General features: G+C 57.7%; 1 protein-coding gene across 31 annotated transcripts in view; it reads right to left on the bottom strand.

The window, feature by feature from the left end:
* CAMTA1 (calmodulin binding transcription activator 1) overlaps positions 1-21,403 on the bottom strand; it is an 861,094-nt gene that overhangs the window by 254,309 nt on the left and 585,382 nt on the right. For 26 of the 31 annotated variants that reach the window (XR_014806977.1, XM_084962661.1, XM_084962660.1 and 23 more), the window contains one exon: positions 8,068-8,139. The exons of the other annotated variants lie outside the window; for them this stretch is intronic. Coding sequence is in view for 25 of the 26 variants with exons in the window: in XM_084962661.1 (XP_084818787.1) it covers positions 8,068-8,139 (72 nt within the window). In the remaining variant the exon portion in view is untranslated. The remainder of the gene's footprint in view (positions 1-8,067; positions 8,140-21,403) is intronic. 31 annotated transcript variants of the gene reach the window in all.

Below are 21,403 nucleotides of genomic sequence, written 5' to 3'. Positions count from 1 at the left end.
TTATCCTCTACTCCAAACTCTGTCTCTGCCTTTCAGTTTGGCACTGGCGGAGCCCGAGTTTCGGGAGCACGAATAATCATCACGACAAGGACACGAGGCCACTGCCGTCACTTCAGCCCGGAGAGGCTGTCGCAGCAGCAGGGAATGTGCAGCGTCTCGGGGCCATCCTGCCCCAGCCTCCTGGTCCCTCCTGGGCCCCAGCAGAGGCGGGGCAAGTTCTCCTCCGTCGCTCCCTCTGAGTCACTGGACCAGCACCAGGGCCTGTGACACCTGTCCTGAGGGCTTCTTCTCAGACGGACAAACCTGTGCCCGGTCAGCGGACAGGGGACCCTCACACACCCGTTAGCTCTACTGTCACTGTGTGCTGTGGCCCAGGCCTGCCGCATGTCAGGGAAGACATGGAAGACCATCCCCACCCCGTTTTCCTATCCTTAAGCGCACCTCCTCCTCCAGGAAGCCTCCCCTGACCACCCAGCCCACTCTATGTCCCCTTCTCTGGACCCGTCGCATTGATGAGCTTCAGGCATCACTCAGTGGCCCACACATTCAGGGTCAGAAATGACTTTGCTGCCACAGGATCCTTCACCTGCCTCTCCACCCAGGACTTCTTCCCAGATGCTCAGAAGCTGCTCCCGTCCCTGTGCTGCCCAGTTGCCAGTGGGCTGGAGAGAACTCACGGTCAGCTGGGGCATGACAGTCAAGGATGTGGAGCGAAGACCTGGGGTCAGACTCTTTCATCCTTCGTGAGGTGGCACAGACCCCCGGAGGTCAGCGTATCCCGGACCCGTGAGCCTCTCTCCCTCCCCATCTCTGCTCGTCACCCCTCCCACGGCCCCTCAGCCTGTGGGCCCCAGAGGATGGGACCACGTGACTCTAAAAGGCCTAGACCAAGCCCTACCGGCCCTAGTCCTCCAGGACCTGGTGTTCTCCTGGACCCTCGGATTCTCCTTCTGTGGAAGTCACGGCAAATTCACCCAGTCCTGACTCCCCCCGCCCCCGGGCAGCTGTGAGAACCCAAAGAGCTGGACCTGGCACCCCCCAAGTACCGAGGGCCACCCAGTGCCAGGGCTGTGGGTTCCCTGAGCCACACACCCTCTGCCCCAGCCCAGCCCAGCTCTTGGTGGCTGAGGGTGGGGTATGACGCTAGGGGCGGGGGAGCTGCTACTTGCTCCATGTGGGGTCTGCGGGTTGCAGCACGGAGGGTCTGACTGGCCTGGGACACGTCCCCCTTCTCCCCACCTGGGCTCAGGGGCCCCGGGGACCTCGTAGACACCAACTCGCTTCTCTTCCCTGAGTCCCATGGTTCAAAATGCCCCCTTTGGGTAAGAGTCGGCTGATGGCAGCATTCCTGTTCTCGTCAGCCCCACCAAGGCCACAGCTGGCAGCGAGCCTGTGTGGCATCGTTCAAGGGCCCACGTACAGGGCAGGCTCTGAGATGCTTTATTTCCCGGCCACTTGGAGTTCACCCCGATGAAACATAAAAACGGTTACTGAGCAAGAAGCCTCGAGTATTTTTTATGAAGCTATAATATCCTCCATTTAAAAAAAAAAGATGAAAGAGAGAGCGAGGGAAAGGAAGACAGGAGGAGGAGGAGGGAGAGGGAGGCCCTGCCCGCAGGGCTGCCTCCTGCCCGTGTTGCAGGGGCAGCCCGCTGCTGGGGCCGAGTGAGGCGTCCCCACCCATGGATAAGCCTGGGGGCGAGGGGTGACTGTGGACACCCTCTTCCGGCTGCCCCACTGGGGACTCCGGTCTCGTCTGCGACCCAGCTCACCAGCAGGCTCACCAGCAGCCCACAGGGCCTGGGCTCAGGGGAGGCCGCGCCTCCAGGCGGAGTGAGGGCCGGGGAAGTCCTTAGGTTGCAAAAGAGCTGCTCATTCCCCAGAGAGATTGCAAGTCCTATTGGGGGGTGGGGCAGGGAGTTTCCAGCCAGGACAGGGCCACCACCACCGCAGAGGAGGTGGCTGGAAGGAAGGTGGGGTGCCCTGGCCAGCTTGTCCTGACTGGCTCCACCTGGAGGGGGGTGGGCGTGGGGTGGGGGAGGTGCGCTGTGAGCGATGGAGGGCAGCCGCGAGGTAGGGGAGCACAGAGCCTCCTGGGGGCGTCAGGACGCCACGGGCCAGGCTACATTTTCAGATGCTCTGTTTTGCTTCCAGGGAATTCTCATGACAGCCTGTGCAGCAGACACCATTCCTTTTTTTTTTTTTTTTTTTTGTCTTTTTGCCATTTCTTGGGCCGCTCCCGCGGCATATGGAGGTTCCCAGGCTAGGGGTCGAATTGGAGCTGTAGCCAGCCTACACCACAGCCACAGCAACGCGGGACCCACCTCTGCAACCTACACCACAGCTCACGGCAACGCCAGATCCTTGACCCACTGAGCGAGGCCAGGGATCGAACCCGCAACCTCATGGTTCCTAGTCGGATTCGTTAACCACTGCGCCACGATGGTAACTCCAAGTGGACACCCATTCTTATCCCTACTTTACTGATGCGGAAACTGAGACTCAGAGAAATTCCATTAACTGCCCAGAGTCAAACAGCTCATGAGTGTGTCCCTGGGCGACCCCAACCCCACTCTTCTGAGAGGTTCAAACAAAGGTCACCCTACACATCTGCCCCCCCTACCCGGCCGCTCTGGGTGGGAGCTAGAAGGGCTGCCTCTGGGCCACATGTGGGGGAGGGGGCTGGGGTCCCCTCCACCTGACACTCCTCCACCCCGCACCCTGGCCTCACCCCCTTGGGTAAGCAATGAGACCCAAGACCGTTCTTGGGGAGACAGGCAGTCCATGCAGGGTGAGGCGCTCATGTTCCACAGACACGCCTGGTGCTGATGGATAGAACTACACACGCAGACCCCGCGGGGGGTGAGGGATTTGGGATGGGTCCCAGACCCCCTGGGCCACCACAGTCCCAAGCTGGCGAGGAGGCTCCGGCCCACAGTCTGCCCCCTCCCTGCCCACCAGGGAAGCCTGCAGCTCGACTGCCTTGGGAACCAAAGGCCTAGTCCAGAGGTGAGGAGGCCCGGGGAGCTGCTGAGAGCCGGGCAGGGCAGGAGGCCCTGCAGGAAGTGGGGCTCCCTTGGCACCTTGGTGAGGCCTGTATCTGGTGCAGAAGATGAACCGGGCCCTGCACTGTGCTATCCCCGGGAGTGGGCAGAGGGCCTTCCCTGGAGCCTGTATAGACGCTCAGAGCCCTGGGTCCCCTGGGAGGCCACGGGCCACTCCAAGTCGCCTCCTCCGGCAGGAGAAACACCGTCCCCACAGGGCTCCGCTCTGGGCCCCCCGCAGTCCTGCTGTTTCTGCCTGCGGATATTTGCTCTGAGGACGGGGTGGGCAGAAGATGACCACGCCGAGGGCGAAGGGCCAGCTGGGCCCACAGTCCAAAAAAGGGAGATTTAGAGCCTCAGCCCGACGCCAGGCGGGTGGGGAAGCATGGTTCTACGGACACTTGGCTGGGAGCCTGGGCTCTGTCTGAGCAACCCAGGGGTCTCCCCGCCTGTCCCTGCAGGCAGCGGACCCTATGGCTGAGGCCTCCCTCCATTCCAAAGCAGGAATGCTCTGGGGGGATCTGGGGGGCCAGCGCAGCCTGCGGTGTGCCCCCTTGGTGAACTGGCACCAGCCCACTGCCCCTGAACTTCTCTGTGCTGACTGTACTGTGCTGCTTGATGGAGCTGGCACCCTGGCACCCACTATTCCTGGGGGGGGTGGGCAGGGCAGGCAAAGCTTAATGTCGGGCAGGAAGCAGAGAGTGTGGGGCGAAGGGCAGCTGTGTGGCCAGGGACCAGGTGCTCAAAGCTGTCTCTAGCCCCTCCCCATAAGAAGGGAGACGATGGCACAGAGATGGGGGCCCCAAAGCCTGGTCGTCTCCTGGATGGATCGGGGCCTGTGGTGAGGGTCTGGTGCCCTGCCCGGTGGGGCGTCAGTCCCCAGGGTGGCTGGCTGTGTGGTCCCAGCTTCAGATGCTCGGGGTTGTCAGGGCAAAGCTAGAACCCAGCTCCTCCTTGTAACCCAAACATCCTAGAATCTAGACTCCAAATGTCTGTCACTCTCAGTGACCCAGGGTCCCCCCAAAGCCCTGTGTTTGCACAGCAGCGCTCACGGGCTTGCAGGCCTCTGCACAAGCTGCCCGGGTAGGCGGGGGAGGAGACCCCGCTGCTGCCTCTGTCCCCTTGAGCTGGTCTCCACAGCCAGAGCCTGGATGAACCGGGGGCAGACACACAGGCTACATCCCCACTTCACTTGAGCTCGGAAGACAGTGATTAAGCACTTGAGAGACCAGGGCAGAGAGTGAACACTCATTAGAAGCAGGAATAGCTTCCAAATGAGCCGTTAGAATCTGTTGGCAAGTCTGGCCTGAAGTGGGGGGGGGGTTGTCCTCCTGGGGGAGGGGCAGGGAGAGGAGCACACGGAGGGAAGGAATGTGGGGGCCCGAGAAGGAGGCAGGAAGACCCGAGCCCAGGCTCTAGAAAATCCCAAGCAGGGCTGCAGACAGAGGACTCTGCTGTCTGGAGCAGCCTTGGAGCAGTCCAGCCGGCAGGGGGCGCCGCACCCCCTCCTGCCCCAGCCAAGCTGGGGCCAGGGCTGCAGGGGGAGCCCGGAGGCCTCATCCTAGCCCGGCTCCATCGCTGACCAGCTAGGTGACCCTGAGCCTGGTCCTGTTCTCTCTGGGCCTCCGTGTCCCTCTAGGAAATGCTGCGCCTGAACCCCGGGCAGCCCAGGCAGCTGTGACCCAGGGAGCCTGATGGTGTTGTCCGTGTGATGAGAGGAGGGGTGTGCCTGCCAGCAGTGGGGGCTTCTTCAGGTCCCAGGGCACCTCCCCCAAAGCCCTGGAGGGGGACCTGGCCCAGGTCCTCTGGGGTGCGGGCGCCTACGTGCCGCCCTGGGGCTTGCATTATGGGCTGCACCTGCTTCTGTCCCCTCCACTCTAGGGGAAGGCTCTGGTTCCTCCATGTCTCCTGGCTCCTCGCATCCTCATAAAGTATATATTAGCAACGGAGAGAGAGAGAGAGAGACAGAAAGAGAGAGGAGGTGGCACCCTCTCTGGAAGCCAGGTCACTGGGAAATGAAGTGTGGCATCTGCTCCTCCCCTCCCCCTCCTCCAGGACTCTCTGCTTCCGGCAAGGGGTGGGGCTGACATGCTGGCTCCTCCCCTGTCCTGTGGGCAGGATGGCCTCACTGGGAAGTGCTGATCCCTCCCCACCTGGCCAGGGGTCTGTGCTGGGCACCTGGGGAGACAGAGGGATGCAGGTGGCTCCCTCAGGGAGCTTACAGCCTGGCTGAAGAGGAGGAGCAGGGCTGTGTGGGTAGCGGTCCCTGCTGTGCACTGTGGGCTTGGGTTAAGTGATATCAGTTTGAGGACCTCAGAGCCGGAGCTTGCAGAGGCCGATGGGCAGGACGTGGCCACCTAACTGGGACCATGGCTGCTGGATCAGTGGCGCTGCTCCCAGAAGAAGCTCTCTGTATCCAGAAGCCCTTCTCCATCCTTTCTTACTCCGAGCCCCTGTCCCAGCCAGCCTGGCGGTGGGGCGTGAGGGGCCTGGCTGTCCACTGTGGCCTTGGCCAGCAGCATGCCCTGTTTAGGGGACCGGCTGGCTTCTTTGTTGCCGCTTTGGCACCCAAGCCACCCCCTTTCTCACTCATCAGGGCTCTGACACCTTCACTCCCACCCAAGCCTTTTTCTCGGTAATTGGTGTCAGAGACAAACTTGGGCCAAATTCCATCTCTCATGGCTTCTTTCCTGTTTAATATCAGGGAAATTAAACCTGGCCACGCCGTCATTATCCTGGTGTTGTAATTAGCATCAGAACAAATTGCCCTGAGCGGGGCGGCTGGCACGCTCGCACTGGGGCTCCGCGCAGGACGTGTGCTGTGCTAATTGCTTTGGCCTTCTCTCCTTAACCTTCTCCTGGCCAACCCCACCCCCACTCTGGGGACCCTTCCGCTCTGTCACCTGCTCACAGAAACAAGAACAGTACGAGGATGCAGAGGAGAGAAGTGGAGGGACAACCCCCAGGGACCAGGAGAGAAAATAAAGACTCAGATCAGCCCAGAAAATACCAGGTCCTGTGATCCTGGCCTTTGGGAAGACTCCAGCTCCCTGCCAGCTGGAAGGTGACAAACCCAGATGCACATGAGTCACCCCAGCACACAGCAGCCAGGATGGAAGCACAGGGAGGGGAGGGCTGGGGCAGAGGAGCGGGAGCCCTCCTGGTTCTCGCATCACCCCAGAAACAAGGCAGGGGCAGCCTAGCCTAGGAGGCTCCTGACTCAAGGGGCCTGAGTGAGCAGAATCCGGTTTGGGGAGTAACTGTTCAGGGTCCAAGGCTGCCCTGTGGTGTCTGAGTCCACAGAAGGAGGTCTGCTGAAATTAAAAAGCTACAGGAGCGTGAGGAAATGGGAAAGAGGCAGGTACAGGCGTGCACGCAGGAGAACGGGCCTGGCGGCTAGGGAGGCAGGCAGCCAGGATGCTGCTCTAACAGGAGGGCAGAGGCTGGGCCGGGCAGAGAGCAGAGCACATTGTTCTGATGGGACATGAAAGCTGAGCAAACCCGACCCTGCACCTGGGGGGTTGGAGACCCAGGAGGAAGGTCACGAGGGCTGCTTGGGGTGAAAGGATTTCTCCGGGAGCTAGAATGTGACCCTGGGGACACAGGGACATGCTCTAACGCCACGAGATCTCTGCTGTCAAGGAGGAGCCCTCCGCCGCCACACAGACCCTTCGCCGCAAAACGCCTTGGGTCCATTCTTACTAACAAGTCCTGCAAAGTGTCATCCCAGCACCATGCTGAAGGTCCTTTTCATACGGACACAGGGCCAAGCAATGACAGAGCCAGCGGTCACCATGCCAACCTTTGAGGGGGACAGCCCCCGGGAAACCGGTGACGGTTGGGGAAGCCGCATTTGCACAGCAGCACCTCCTGGGACAGTCTCAGGCACCACCTGCTAATCAACTTGCTGAACCCGAGGCAGTTATTTCTAGGTGGTGCAGATCTGATGGACAGAAGGCCTGGTCTAGACGCTGAGGCAGCTCTGTGCCCAGCGGACACCTTCCTGGCCACAGTCCCTGGGGCCAGCAGCCCTGCACTCCATGGCATGTGCAGCTCCGTTTTCTCGGAACACAGGGTGGCTTTCTTACCCATCTGCGGGGCCCCTCTTAACCACATCCCCCAGTCAGGGAGATACCCAAAGCCCTGGAACCCAGGCTCATTTGAACAAAAGTGGATGCAGAAAGTGGGACACAGGAAGGGAAAGGCCAGAGGCAGCCATTCCTGGGCAGAGGCAGTAGGAAGAAAGTGGGGTGATGCTGCCGGCCCCCCAGGAGTGGTTCTATGGGGATCAGCCGAAATCAGAGGATGAGCTTTGGAAAGGACCCAGGTCCAGGCTGACTGGGCACATCCCTCAGGCCTTCGCAGTCACACAGCAACACCTTGCAGGAGGCTAGACCACCACCAATGACCACCAATCGGAAAGAGGCTGAGCCAGCACCATGGACAGAGATCTGGGAGCCAAGCCTCCCTTGAAGCTTTGACAACACCCCCAGCCCTTTCTCCATCCTGCTCCACAGCCGACATCACAATCAATTACAGAGCGCCTTCCCCCTGAGCCAGGGGTTCCTGCTCGCCCACAACCATCACCATCCATCCGACTGCAACTGGCATGACCCTGGAAGCCGATTTTCCACATGTGCCGATGACTAACCCACATGAGAAAATAAATGAATGGGTGGTTCTCAGCTGAAAGACTTTTCTCAGTCAGGGGCCAGGTGCCCAGCCTTTTTTCTGTCCTTATTCAGTGGAAATGGAGCCACCCTGAAAACACTGGCAGGATTTTATCCTCACGAGGCAGGCAAGGACTACCCCCACCAGGCTGCCTCCCCTTCCTGGCACCTGACATTGCATGGGGCCAGCCGCACAGCTGGTCTTGGTGCCACACGCCAACATCCCTAGGAAAGCTGGCCGGGGCGCCTGGGCCCAAGGCCGCCGCACGCAGGAGCCCCACCCCGCTCAGCGCCCTCCGCAGACCCTTCCCCAGCGCCGGAGACAGAAGAGGAATCCAGTTCCAGCCACCTACCTGAAGGAGCCAGTAGCACCTCCGGTGGAAGGTGGGGATGATGGAGGAATGGACATAGCAGCCGTACAAGCACTAGGGAGAGAGGAAAAACGAGAATTCAGTTGGAAAGAGGGCAGGAGGGGAGGAAGACGGCACAACAGAGAAGGATCGAGAAAAGGCCAGGGCAGTGCCACCACCCCAGGGAGACCGAGGCTCCAGGACCCAGGCTGAGGTCTGGGACACACCTGAGAAGCACAGCTGGGAAACGCCAGTGGGCAGACACAGATGGACAGCGGGGCGGGGGGCGGGGGGGCTCACCCTTGTGGGGTGGTGGGGCACGTGGGAACCCAGGAAAGCCAGACTATGGGAATGGCACATCTGCACACGTTTTGCCAATATTTTAGGGGCTGGGAGTTACACTGAAGTTCATTCATGGAGCCTGAGTTAAGACCCCTTGGTGTACAGGGAGGGGTGGAAGGTTACGGAATTGACTCAAGCACACACACACTCCAGACCTTTCCTGGCCAAGGAGAGTGGTCCTGGCAGCCTTGGCTGGTAGGGGCTCAAGGCTGGAGCTGCCCAGGAATGGCAGCACTTCTTAGGACTGGACCTGGAGCCTGGGACCCCTTGTGTCCACACCCACTTTCTGGGTTTTATGTATAGTTTTCTGCTCATACATTGTTTGTTCCAAGTATAAAACCTGCATGTTTTGCAGATAGATTCGGTTTTAGAAAACAGCCAGAGCCGGGTTGGAGAGGAAGGGGCGTGAGGGTTCAAGTTCAAGAACAGTGTGAGGAGTGGACACGAGGAGGAACAACTCTCAGGGAGCTTGTCACTTACACCCAGGTGGGTGGAGTGGACCTGCGGGACATGCCAGGAGGGCACTGGGCATGATGGGGGCCAACCCGCCAGCAGAGGTGGGGAAAGGGGGCTAATGAGAACAGCTGGGTCCCACTTGAGATTGAACTTTGAGAATCTGAATGGGAGGAGATTTCGCCTTTTCCTCTGGAGCCTCCAGTTCCAGACAAGAAGGACCCCCCCACCCCTGCGCTTTCTTTTCCCTTCAGAATGCCCCTGGCTTCCCAATGCAAACGTTCCAGAAGGGTTGGGGCAGAAAGAGAAGGCAGGGCCATAGACCCTCAGAGGACAAGGATGGGCAAGGTCTTCCCTTCCCCTCTCGCCGCAGCCCCCAACCCCGACGCCAATCCTGCCGAGAGAAGTGGCCAGCAGCTCTGCATCGACAGGTTTCATCACATATTGTTCACACCACCCCCCCAAAAGACCAAGAGCAATTTGGTTTGACTAAGAGTCCATTCGAGCCCTGCCTGTCTGATTAGCAGAGTTGAAAGAGAAATCATTTTGGACTATGGGATTCTGGCTGCAAGAAAATCAGATTTCCAATATGTTAGAACTTTTACAGAGGGCTGTCAGCTGGGACTTAAGCCCTGTGCAAACCAAACAAACAAAGCGGAAATTAATTTAAACGATTCCCTTGCAATTCTGGGCCCACGAAATGTATTTATTATTAAGAAGGCAATAGTCTTTCCTGACTCTTCTGGTTTTCAACAGAATGTGTTTCTTTCTTTCTCTTCCTTCCCTCCCTCCCTCCTTCCTTCCTTGCTTCCTTCCTTTTTAAAATGTTTTGGTAGCTCATTCATTTTCCGCCAAAGGAGACTCTTGTTTGGACATCATCTGTGAGCATTTGGTTGCAATGGATGGGCAAACCGCCTGCAACTAACACCAGCCCTTTTCCTTTGGATTTTTTTTTGTCTTTTTGCCTTTTGAAGGCCACTCCCTCAGCATATGGAGGTTCCCAGGCTAGGGGTCCAATCGGAGCTGTAGCCACCGGCCTACGCCACAGCCACAGCAACTCAGGATCCGAGCCGCATCTTCGACCTACAGCACAGCTCACGGCAACACCAGATCCTTAACCCACTGAGCAAGGTCACAGATCGAACCTGCAACCTCAGGTTCGATGGTTCCTAGTCGGATTCGTTAAACACTGAGCCACGACGGGAACTTCCCCTTTTCCTTCGGAATTTGCGTGTTCTCGTGGGGAGTTTCATTGCTTTCACTCACGCGATGAACACAATGGAGGAGACATCAATTGTTGAGAGAAGTCTCTCCCGCCCTTTGAAATAAAAGGCTTCCCATCTGCCCTCTCCCACTGTTCATCCCTCTTGAGAGTTTGCAACGACCCCCCCCACCTGTTTCTTTCTCTTTCTACTGCTTCTTCTTGAACTTGAAAGGAACACAGGTGATTTGCAGCACTCCCCCCCCGCCCCCATCCATCGCTTCTCTGTCTGGGTTGGGCTGCGGCATCCTTGAACCACGCACGGAGGAAGCACCAAGAATTTACGAACACCTGCTGTGTCCCTCCCCTGAGCGCCCAGGAAGAAAGCACCCGAGCCATCCCAGGACGACCCCTCTGTCAGGCCCTCTCCCTTCCCCAGAACCATCCAGAACCATCCAATAAACAGAATGATGTTCAAAAGAAAAATCACTGTTTCTACATCAAGGCTCATGCATTTTAATCAGAGGAACCCTCGGGGCCTCGCTCAGAACCTAGTTACTCTATTTTTAGATCTGACTCTAACCACCCTGGTGATCTGATGGCTCTGGTCTCCGCAGATGAGAAGCAGGATCTTCGGAAGGGAGAGAGGGAAGCACGACCAGAGGCAGACCCTGGACAAGAGTGAGCCGTGTCACATGGCGCCACGGGAGGAAGGAAAATGCTCCCCAGGGAGCTGCCGAGACTCAAGAAGCCTTGGGAGAGCACTGGACCCTGCCTGTGTCACCTGCCCAGCCTACCCATACCCTGTGGCTCATTCATCCATCTCTGTTCCCTGGACCAGGGCTCCTGGAAGGCAGGGCCTTTGAATAAAGATGACCCGCAGTCCACCTGTCCAGTACCCTCAGGACGCCCTTCTCTACAGCCTGGAGCAAGGAAGGAGACGGAGACGCACATGTTTAATTCCTGCTTGTGGAATTCTGAAGGTTCAGGTCTTTCTAACACATCCTGAAAAATGACTCCACCTTTCGTGCTTCAAAGGTTAATCTTCGGTCTTGAGAAAAACTGACAGGTGTTGGGGAGCCAGTCCCCTTGTCCAGAAGGATGCTTCTGATGTCCATTCTTGGTGAACTAGAGTGAGCCAGAGTGGGACTTTTGAAGGATGGATCCTTTGTGGGGTGGAAGTCCTTCCAAATTCCCAAGCTGGGGGGCCCTTGTCCTGCCGGGCTGCAAAACAGGCACCGTCCTTTTCCTGTCTCCCGGGTGGCTGCAAGGGTCGAGAGTGGACACCTGTGCTGGGCTGCCCGGGACTGTGGGTGCAGCGATCAGAGGCGGCTGGGGAGGGGGCTTTGAGGGGACCACAGTGGCCATGGGGAGAGTGAAGGGGAGCATTTGCAGCAGCAGGAAATGCAGGTGAGACAGTGCAGGCTGAACTTGAGCAAGTGTCAGGACCCTGGGGTGCACTGGAGTGTCCAGCGCAGGGAGGTGTGGTGAGAGGCAAGTTTTAGGGAGACAAAGCGCGTCAGATCACAAAAGGCCACCAGGGCGACAGCAAGGGGCAAAGGAACAACATGATCAGATCTGCATTTCGAAGCTCACGGTGGAAGCTGTGTGGCCATGGCCCAGGGCCCAGGAGGGCCAGTCCCCAAGTCCAGGAGGCATGCTGGGACTGGATGGCAAGGGGGCTAAGGGCACAGAGCAATGGCTGCGGTGCCAGGTGTGAGGATGACGCCCAGCTTTCTGGCTGCACGGACAGGTACTCAGTGGTCCCATTCATGGGAAACCTGGGGAGGGGGGGGAGGGGGCGGCAGGCTTTTTCTTTTTTGTCTTTTTTAAGGCCGCACCCAAGGCATATGGAGGTCCCCAGGTTAGGGGTTGAATCAGAGCTGAAGCTGCTTGCCTGCACCACAGCCACAGCCACGCCAGATCCGAGCCACATCTGCGACCTACACCAGAGCCCACGGCTACGCTGGATCCTTAACCCCCTGAGCGAGGCCAGGGATCGAACCTGCATCCTCATGGATTATAGGTGGGTTCTTAACCCGCTGAGCCACAGTGGAACTCCCAAGGATTTCTGTTTCCTCCTGGTGACTCTGAGGAGCTCGTTAAGACCTCCAAGGGGAGGCGCACGGGAAGCAGTCGGTTGCTGAGATCTGGCGCTCCATCTGCGTTGGCAGCAGATATCTCCACGTGCTCAGCACAGGGGCAGCGATGGGGACAAGCAGAGAGCCCGGGAGTGGAGCCGTCCCCTAGGCTGGTGTCTGCCACGCAGAGTGACACCTCTCAGGGCACAGAGTGGGTGAAGCGTGAACCTGCTGAGGCTCCGAGCAGCAGGCACGTGGTCAGCCTCACCGTGTGCCCCTTCCCGGCCTTCCCCTTCCATACGCCATGCAACCCCAAACCACCCCACGGCCCTGTCCTGATCCCAGGCCTTCGAGCCAGTCCCCACTGTCACCACTGTCCTCACTCTGCAGCCCTTCCGCCCCTTTCCAGCCCTGGGACAATGTCACCACCAAGCCAATGGGCAGTCACTGTCACTGCACACTATTTCACGACGTAGTGTGTCAAATTCATTCCCCTTAGCCACTCGTCAGAAAAGCCATCAAGTTTGTCTGCAGTGATCTGGGCTGTGCAAACTCCTGGTGCTTTTTGATGAGGCTTGGGGTTGGGGGTCTCCTGGGGGGCGCCCTGGGCTGAGTGTTGCGTTGGGGGCCATGGCATGGTGGGAAGGGCCAGCCACATCCCTGGGCTGGCGGTGCAGCGGTGTGTGCGTCTGTGTACATGTGAGGTGTGTGTGTGTGTGTACACATGTGTGGGGGCGTGTGCAGAAAAGCATGGCATGGGTCTCTTCTCTATGCATCACACGAAACAAAGAAAGGAAAAGGCAAACAACCAGTATGTCTAAGAAACTCCACCCTGCAGACAGCAGCAATGTTGAAATTAGTCGAATTTGGGAAATTAAGGCCTGACAGCTTCCCTTTCACATGACAGCTGAGCGAGGAAAGATTTTTTTTTTCCTTAAATACTCAAAATTGCTTTCATGACGCTATGGGGCTTTTTTCCCCTTAAATAAAGAGGAAAGATAAAATGACAGGGGAACCAGCAGCAAACAAGAGCTCCCCTCGGCTCGAAAAGATGTGCTTCCCACACAGAAAGGGACATTCCTGAAGAAAACTTCGGCCTCAAAGCTCCCCACAGGGATCTTTCCCAACAGACTCAGCTGCTGGGGTCCCTCAGGTGCCAGAGGGTCCGTCAGGGCTCAGCACCCAACGGTGCCGAGATGGGAGCACATCGGGTGGTGAGCGAAGCGTTACTGGAGGGATGTTGGGAGTGGATGGTGGGTTCCCTTTCGTCCAGCTCTCAGTGGCTGTGCAAGATGTGGCTGCTTCTCCATCACTCCATCACTGTCTGTCTCCCTCTGGCACCAGCTTGGCCCTCCTGCATCCCTCCCACTCTTGGCTTCTGCTCCAGACTCGCTGACTCCTGACTCGCTGTCCCCAGGCAGACCCAGAGCTTCCCGCTTCCATGCTCTTCTTCGAAATGCCCCCTGCCCCCCTGCCCCCCTGCCAGGGTGTGCTCCGTCCTCTCCTGTGCAAACCCCACCCCCTCTGAGTCCATCTCATGTCCTCCCTCCATCAGGGAGCCTCTCCTGGCTCGGCCAGTGGAAGGAGTCCCTGGAGATGACCCATCTGGGGTCACGGGGCAGCCACGGGAGGTGGCCTCTGCCTTCAAGTGTGACACAGACACCAAGACCATCATTTCACTTTTCATGCCCACAGACTGGCCTCACCCACCGCAGGGGCTGGCAGACTTTCTGCAAAGGGCCAGATAATAGATGTTCTCGGCCTGGGAGTCAGACGGTTTCTGCGGTAGCTGCTCAGCTCTGCGTTTGGGGGCAAAAGCAGCTGAGATGCCAAGTAATGCATGGGCGTGGATGGCTGCATCCCCAAACTTTATTCCTGGACACTGTAATTTGAATTTTGCATAATTGCCACCTATCACAAATATCTTCTTTCTTTTGATTTTCTTCCCAACCATTAAAAAATATATATAAAACCTTTTCTCAGGGAGTTCTCCTGTGGTGCATTAAGGATCCGGTATTGTCACTGCCATGGCTCAGGTTGCTGCTGTGGTGCAGGTTTGATCCCCAGCCCCGGAATTTCTACATGCTATGGACATAGCCAAAAAAGAATAAAAGAAATTTTAAAAAGAAAAATGACTACCACTCTTTAGCTTGCGGGCCGTACGAGCGTAGTTGGTGGGTCAGATCTGGCCCATGGACCATAGTTTGCCAGCCCTGACCCATCAGATTGGGAGGAATGCGCATTGTAGGGTCCTTTATAAAAATTCCCAGCAGCGATTTCCAGGTAGCAGGTGCTCGATCGACTTTGGTTGATTTTCCTGTGATGTGAGTATGTAAGCGGGACAAGAGGGGAGCAGCAAGGCCCAGCCGCACAGAAATAACAGACTGAATGTTTAATGCGTGTGCATGAGAACGAGTGCTGCGGGCGGCACATCTCCCCACCGCCGGCTCGGGGCAGCTCTCCGAGGACCTGCTTGTCTTTGGAACTGGACTTAGTTGTGGATGTTTGTTTTCTGGGCTCACATATGAACGTGCATCTTTCCAAACGCCCTTCGTGAGATTAGCAGCCACTCGGGCACGGCACTTGGGAGGCAGGACATCCCGGCAAGGAACAGGTGCTCCGTGGGAACGAGGCTTCCTCTCCCTGTCAAGCGTCTTCATTTTTTGAACTAAGGAGAACTCAGCGAGAGAAAGGGCAGCCAGCGGAGAGCAGCTCGTGCAGTACTGGGATGTGAAGCTGCTTTCCACCCCCACAGCCTTGATCGCCTGTGAAATTTCTTCCCTGGGAAAGACCTTTTCATTATGTTTGGGGGGGTGGCACTCCTGCAGGAGGCGGGGAAGCCCCAAAGCCAAGGCTGGAGGTTGACCTCCGTCTCCATGGTAATGGGAACACACATCCCTAGCATTGCAGGATGGGCCTCTTTAGAGGAGGGTGTGGCACCCAGGAGCCACAGGAGACTGTTCCAATCCCAACCCCCATTCCAGAGACTGGAATAAGAGAAACTCCAGTTCCTCAGTCACACTGGGCTCACTTCAAGCGCCCAACGGCCACATGGAGTCCTTGGCTACCATCCTGGACGGCGCAGAGAAACCCATTGTCATGGAAAGTTTTACTGGACCCCGAGGCTCTGGAGGGCAAGAGCAGGGTCCCAGTTCAAAGATGTTCAGCCAGGTCTCTTGGAACTTGAGACCCCAGGACCCAAGATTTTGGGCAGCTCGGGTTTGGGGGAAGAAGTGGAAGTTGGGACTTTGGGGGTGGTGGTGCCACTTTGGGGCGCTGGAATGCTTGAAGGTTGGTACCCACCATTGTACCTGCCCCTGCCTGAATCAATCATCGAGCGTCTCCCAATCCCCTGTGCTCATGCCAGAAATCCTCCCGCCCCAAGTCCCCACCAGAGCGCAGAGCCTCCTGCAGGGCCGGAATAACACCTGCTGTGTCCTCACCGGGGAGTGTTGACAGCAGATCTCCATACATGATCCGCTTTATGAGTCCCCTTGACGACGCCTCTGCAAACAGTCCTGCACCAGCCCCAGCAGCCAGGCCGCCAGCGCGGGGCCGAGAGCCGGGTGAAGCTCATGCGGGTGGTGACCCCGCGCCCCCCCCGGTTCCCCCACTGGCCGCCCCTCTCTTCCCCTGGGGAGGTGACAGTCTGCACGAGCAATCTGAGTGGAAATGGATCTCTAGGTGCCTGGTTTATCGCACACACTTGAATCCAGTGCACACATGACAGAGAGGAGTAGTTTTTAGATGTGTCACGGTATACAGGGGACAGAAGAAAAAAAGATAACAGAGCAGAAGGGAAAATCCCCAGGAAAATGATGATTTAATCCTGCTCTGAAGTGATGAGGGGCAGGGGCCATTCATTTGGAATATTCCAGGCTGGGCAGGTTGACTAGCTCGGTGCTGGGGTCAGATGGGCTGACAGCCATGCTGTCTCAGAAAGGGCACCCCGGCTGGGCTGGGTCTTGGCTCATGTGTCAGAGGAGGACACCCCTGTCTGCTCCGTGCCTGGCCTGAGCCCTTGTCCTATAACACCCCCTGATAGCGTCGCACGGGAAAGACAGAGCCAAGGAAACACAACCAGATCAAAAGAGCCCTGCGGCCAAGTGCAAGGTGCCCCAGGAGAGGATGCAATGGAGCCCCAAGAAGAGAAGCTCCCCTCTTTCCTGCTGAGAGTTGGCCAAGTCACCTAAGAGGAAGTAACGCTGTGATGAGACCAAAAGGGTGAGCAGGAGGTGGCCAGGTGGACCACAGGTGGACAACACCAGGCCGGGTGGACCAGAGAGGGATCTTGAGCAGAGGGGTCAGCCTGGGTCAGCAGGTCAGTCCTTTCCCAGCTTGATCATCTTTCCCATCCAAATCCTCCCCGTAGGTGACACTGGCTGGCCAAGCCCACGAGTCCCCAGATGGCTCTATCAGACCCCCAGTGGGACCCACTGACGGGTGGTGGCAGACGGCTTTGCCCTGGAAGCGAAGGTGTTCATGGCTCTGCCTCCCACCAGCCCAGTCCCCGCATGTTGAGCAGATTTCCTGGGGAGACTATGGGGAGCTCCAAGGATTCAAGGAACAAGCGCAGGCGTGGGATGAGAACTCAGATCTGACCCCACAGCCCCCTCCTTCCTCTGTCTCCCTCTCTCATTTCTCTATGTCTTCCTCGTGTTTCTTCCCTCATGTTACAGTCGGGCTATCTTTATGTGGCAGCAAGAATGCCATCCTTCCACTTGTGACCCAAGAAGTGGCAAAGCCTCTCTCTTCCAGGTTTGGGGTGACTATACTAGAGACAGACCCTCACCTTCCTGTGCTTGAACCTGGCCTTGGGACTCTCAGTGAGGCAGGAAAGCACCTGAGTGGGCAGAGCTGCAGGGCTCACAGGGTAAAACACGGTTCCTTGCTGCCCAAGGTTCAACACTCCCTGGAGGGATGGGGCCGGGGAAAACCCTCCAGCACCTTGGAGAGCTCCCCAAGCCCAGGCAGCTGCCTCCAGGGGCAGAGGAAGGGCCAAGCAGCGCTGCTGTTCCCCTGGCAACTGAAAGCCAGGGCAGATCCTGGAAGGCCCTGGGAAGATCTGTGACACTGAGTTCCTCTGGCCTCTTGTCTGCATCCGTCCTGCCCAGCATCCTCGGGGAAGGCCAAGGCTAAATGGGCCAGCAGTCTGTCCAAGGTCACGCGAGAGAAAGAGGCAGAGAAAGACTTAAACCTGCCCTTGTCAGGTCCAAAGCCCTGGCTCCCTCCACCCTGGCGGCCTCACCCAGGTGCCCACGCCACCTGCTGAGGGTCGGGCCTTCTGCAGGACCCGCCTTCGTCAAAGGCAAAAGGATGCAGTCCTGGGCTGCTCCCAGGACTGTCCTCGCTGAAGGATTTGGTTCGTATTAATCTAAGATTAGACCGAAAGATTCAATTCACATGCTGCCTGCAAAAGCACTGGGCCTCAGAACTTGTTAAATAGTGAATTGCTTTAAAATTAGTTTGAGCTAAATGGATTGCAGTCTGATTCCTCCTCCAGGGTTGGGTGACAGGAGAGATCCGGAATATGAGAGCATCATTGACCAGCCTGCAGCCCGGCTTCTCTCCTAAGATGGTCTTCAAAGGCACCTCCCAGAGCGTGACACCTCCCCCCACCGCCCCCCGCTGCGGGTGTGGGACCTGGGCCCAGAGAGGTCGATACCTTGTCTGAGGTCACAGGGACGCATCCTTGGAGCCAGAGGGATGGAGGGGCAGAGAGAAAATAATGTGGGTGCAGAAAACATCCACCCCTCCCAGGTGGGCAGTGTGCAGGGGAGAGGGCCAGGGGGCAGGGCAGTGCCTGGTGGGCCTGGGACACGTGTGCACCCTACCCCATTGTCCTGCGGAAGGACCTGTGGGCCCCTAGTCCCCAGAGACAAGAAAGACTCCCCCCCAGACATTGACGGGAGCCCAGAAGAGGGGCACATATGGGGTGAGGGGTTGGACAAGCAGAAGGGGTCCCGGAGACGCTCAAGGTGGGGAAGACAGGTGGGCCGGGTGGGGCGTGGCGAAAATCACTGCAGGGATTTTGGAAAGAGACCCTCGGTTCTCACACTGGAGCCTCCCCAACATCGCCATGGAAAGTTCTAGACCATCTTTCTCGCATGAGCCTTTTGGAAAGGGATCCAAAGAGGGCGAGTGAGGGGCAGAGGTAAGAGTGGAGGGGATAGTGTGAGCTCTGGGAAGCCCAGAGACCAGGGAAGTGACAGTCCTTCCCCCGGGGCCGCTGCACAGCCTCAAACCCACGGGGTCTCAGCCCCAAGCTGGCCCCCCTCCCCTGCCCCGGTGCCCCCACCTGCCTCTGCTCACCTGGGCCACCTTCCCAAGGGGGGAGGGCTGAGCGTTTGCAGGAGAAGCACCTCTACATAGAGCCGCCGCAGCCTAACCAGACATGAGTGAGGAGGGCCATAAAAATTAAATGAATTTTTAGATAAAAAGGCATAAAAATCATGTTTAAGGATATAAATAAAATCCCCAGAGCTTCAGCTTTATTGTTTTTCGGGGGGGTGTCTAGGATTAATAAATGAGTGGGCATAAAATGGAATAATAGCTAAAAATTGATAATCAGGGAAATTTGGATTTAGGGAGGGAGCTGATCCCAGGCGTGAATCTCAAGCCAGGGCACAAAGGAGGGGGCAGCGGCTTGAACCCTCTGTGGTCGCTCCCATCACTCCAGACCGGACCTGGGGAGGAGCCTCTGCTGGGGGGCAGCCCAGGTCCCTGGCCGCGCTCACCTGCCAGCTTTCCTGTCCCCTGGGGACCCTCGACGAGGTCTATGTGGGCTCCTCTCCTTCTCCCTCCCCCTTCTCCCCAGCACCTGCCAAACTGCTCTGGGGAACCAGGTGGCCTGGGTCATTTCCATGTCTCAGAAGTCTCTCCTGGCACCTGCTCCCCAAGGACCGGCCCGAGGGTGTTGATTTACCCTCTCTCTTCGCTGGGTGTGCCAGGCACTCAGCTCGGCATCACTCGCCCGCCTGCAGCAGCAGCAAACCCTTCTCTCTCTCTCTCCACCCCACCTCTCTTTGTCTACATATAATCTATATATATATATATATTTGCCTCCCCGCTCTCAGTTTCCTGCTCTTTCAGCCTATTTCAGTGTGTCTGGGCTGTTTATATCCCAAATACTTCCTAAAAGTACTGGGCATAAATAATAAATAAATACAGCGAAATTTCCTTTCTCCCATCACAGCGCGTTGCTGAGACCTGTTTCTTGGAGCCCTGCCAAGTGGCTGGAACCCATCTTGAAAGTGGTTCATACCGATCTCAGCCTCCCTCTCCTGCCCTGTCCCCCACCCTTTCCACCGGTGGTTTCAGGGTGCCTGTGTTGTCACCGGGCCTGCCCCCCCCTGCACTGGGGACACTGATGAGAAAAATGGCGTCTTTAACTCTTGGTTTGGTTGGCGTTTGTTCTCCTACCAAATGGCCTGTTTAGGCTGCCATGTGGTAATAGGGCCTGACTGTGGTTTTAGCCAATGTGGTGACTAACGGGGGGACACTGAGCCCCTGAAAAGGGCCGGGGGCTGCATCCTTGGTGCTAGGAGTCATCCATGTACATTCCCAGGTGGCCAGCCTGGCCCTTCTCCTCCTCTGAGCCTTGGTCCCCTGTTTCCAGAAAAGAAGACACTGGAAGGCCACCCTAAAGGCCCTAGAGGGGAAAGTGGCCCAGCTTGGCCGGCCCTCTGATGGCTGCCCTGCTCAGCACACACGGGGCTGGTGGGGCTGGGGGGCTGGCGGGGCTTGGGGGACTAGCATGTCTAGCTATAATTATTGCTTCACTCCAGAGCCCGTTAGAACCCAGCTCCCAGCACCGCCCCATCCAGGCACCCATTTCACCATCCAGGTACCCATGGCCTCCTCAACACACACAGCCACACAGCCAGGGAGACCAGCCGAGGAATTCTCACGTCAAACAGGGGATGGGGTTTTGTTTATTAAGAAGCTGCGGGGAAACGCCAGGCCCATGCTCTGTGGCTATGTTAATGCAAGGCTGGGCTCCCTGCCAAGACATTAAGTGGAATCGAATTCCTGAAACCAGCTTTAATCAGCAGATTTTTAAGGTTAGAATTACTCTCTCCTCTCAAAGCCTTGCCAAGGTTAATTCGGGCCTGAGCATGCAGAATTAATGGGCTGGACAGGGGGAATCGGCCTTTTCCCGATTTTTCCTCGGGTTCACGGAACATCCCTTCTGAAGAGCAAAGCAGTGGGCAGAGGCCGCTTGCGACGGGAGCTCTGGCAACAGGAGGCCGACCTGGGGGGCAGGTCAGCAACGCACACGATGGAATCACGCCAGAGGCCGGCACCGGCCGAAGAGAGATGCCAGGATGGGCAGTGAGTCATGCTGTCCTAGGAAACCACGGGATGGACGAGGCAGGGCGAGCTCGGCCACGCCCCGTGCTCCCCCACCCCCCGACGGCAAATGTGCTGAGGACATCTGTGGATGCCGGTGCCCTAGCACACCATGCTCCCCACCCTGGTGGCAAGTGGCAGCCCCATGAACCTTGGCTAAGTCCCTGAGTCCCCCTGAGCCTCGATGTCCTGATTTGATCCTCGTCCTCCTTGGGTGGAAGACCCTGGTGTTGGGGGGAGGGCTTGAGTGTTGGAGTCAGACCCGGGTCCAAAATTTGCCGCACATCTTAGCAGCACGATGACTCCAGGTGGTGGGGGCAGGGTGGATGGGAGGACTTTGAATCTCAGCATCCTTGTTGGCAGAAGGCGGATGGACAATGACCCCAATCCTGCAGGTGTGTTGGACTAACTGGGGATTAAATGTTTTCATCGACTGGCACGGGGGAGTCTTCAATAAATACGGGCTTTCTTGGTTTCCCCAGCATCACCCACCTGCTGGAATCTCAGAGTGTGACTCCAAAGAGAGGCCAGCTCACCTGCCCCATCCCTGTGATGACAGCGTGGCAGCCTCAGGCTGTGGGGAGGGGGTTCACCCCATCCTTTCTCTCCAGCTTCCTTAAGTATCCAGGGCTCCTTTTAAAATAAGCAGCAGCTGCTGAGCTGCCTAGAACCCACCAAAATTGAAATGGATGGGGGAGGGGGAGTCAGGAACTCCTGGGGGCCCAGAGCCAGAAGTCCTTCTCCCCATGGAAGGAGCAGGCACAAGGACCCTCCCATCTGGAAAAAAGTCAGATCCTTCCAGATTCTGCCCGGGTTTCCTTGGAATTGCCCAGCTGTCCCCTGGACCTGCCAGGTTGACTTTATGGAACAAACTGCCTGCCAGGATGCATTTCCTGGCCCCTGCCTGGCT

The sequence above is a fragment of the Sus scrofa genome, chromosome 6, assembly GCF_054392235.1.
Source record: "Sus scrofa isolate SSC_HxYL_T2T_F1_AM1 chromosome 6, Sscrofa_HxYL_maternal_Yorkshire_Landrace_v2.0, whole genome shotgun sequence".
Classification (NCBI taxonomy): Eukaryota; Metazoa; Chordata; class Mammalia; order Artiodactyla; family Suidae; genus Sus; species Sus scrofa.
The sequence above is the reverse complement of the archived record's forward strand: the minus strand, read 5'-3'. Positions and strand labels throughout refer to the sequence as shown.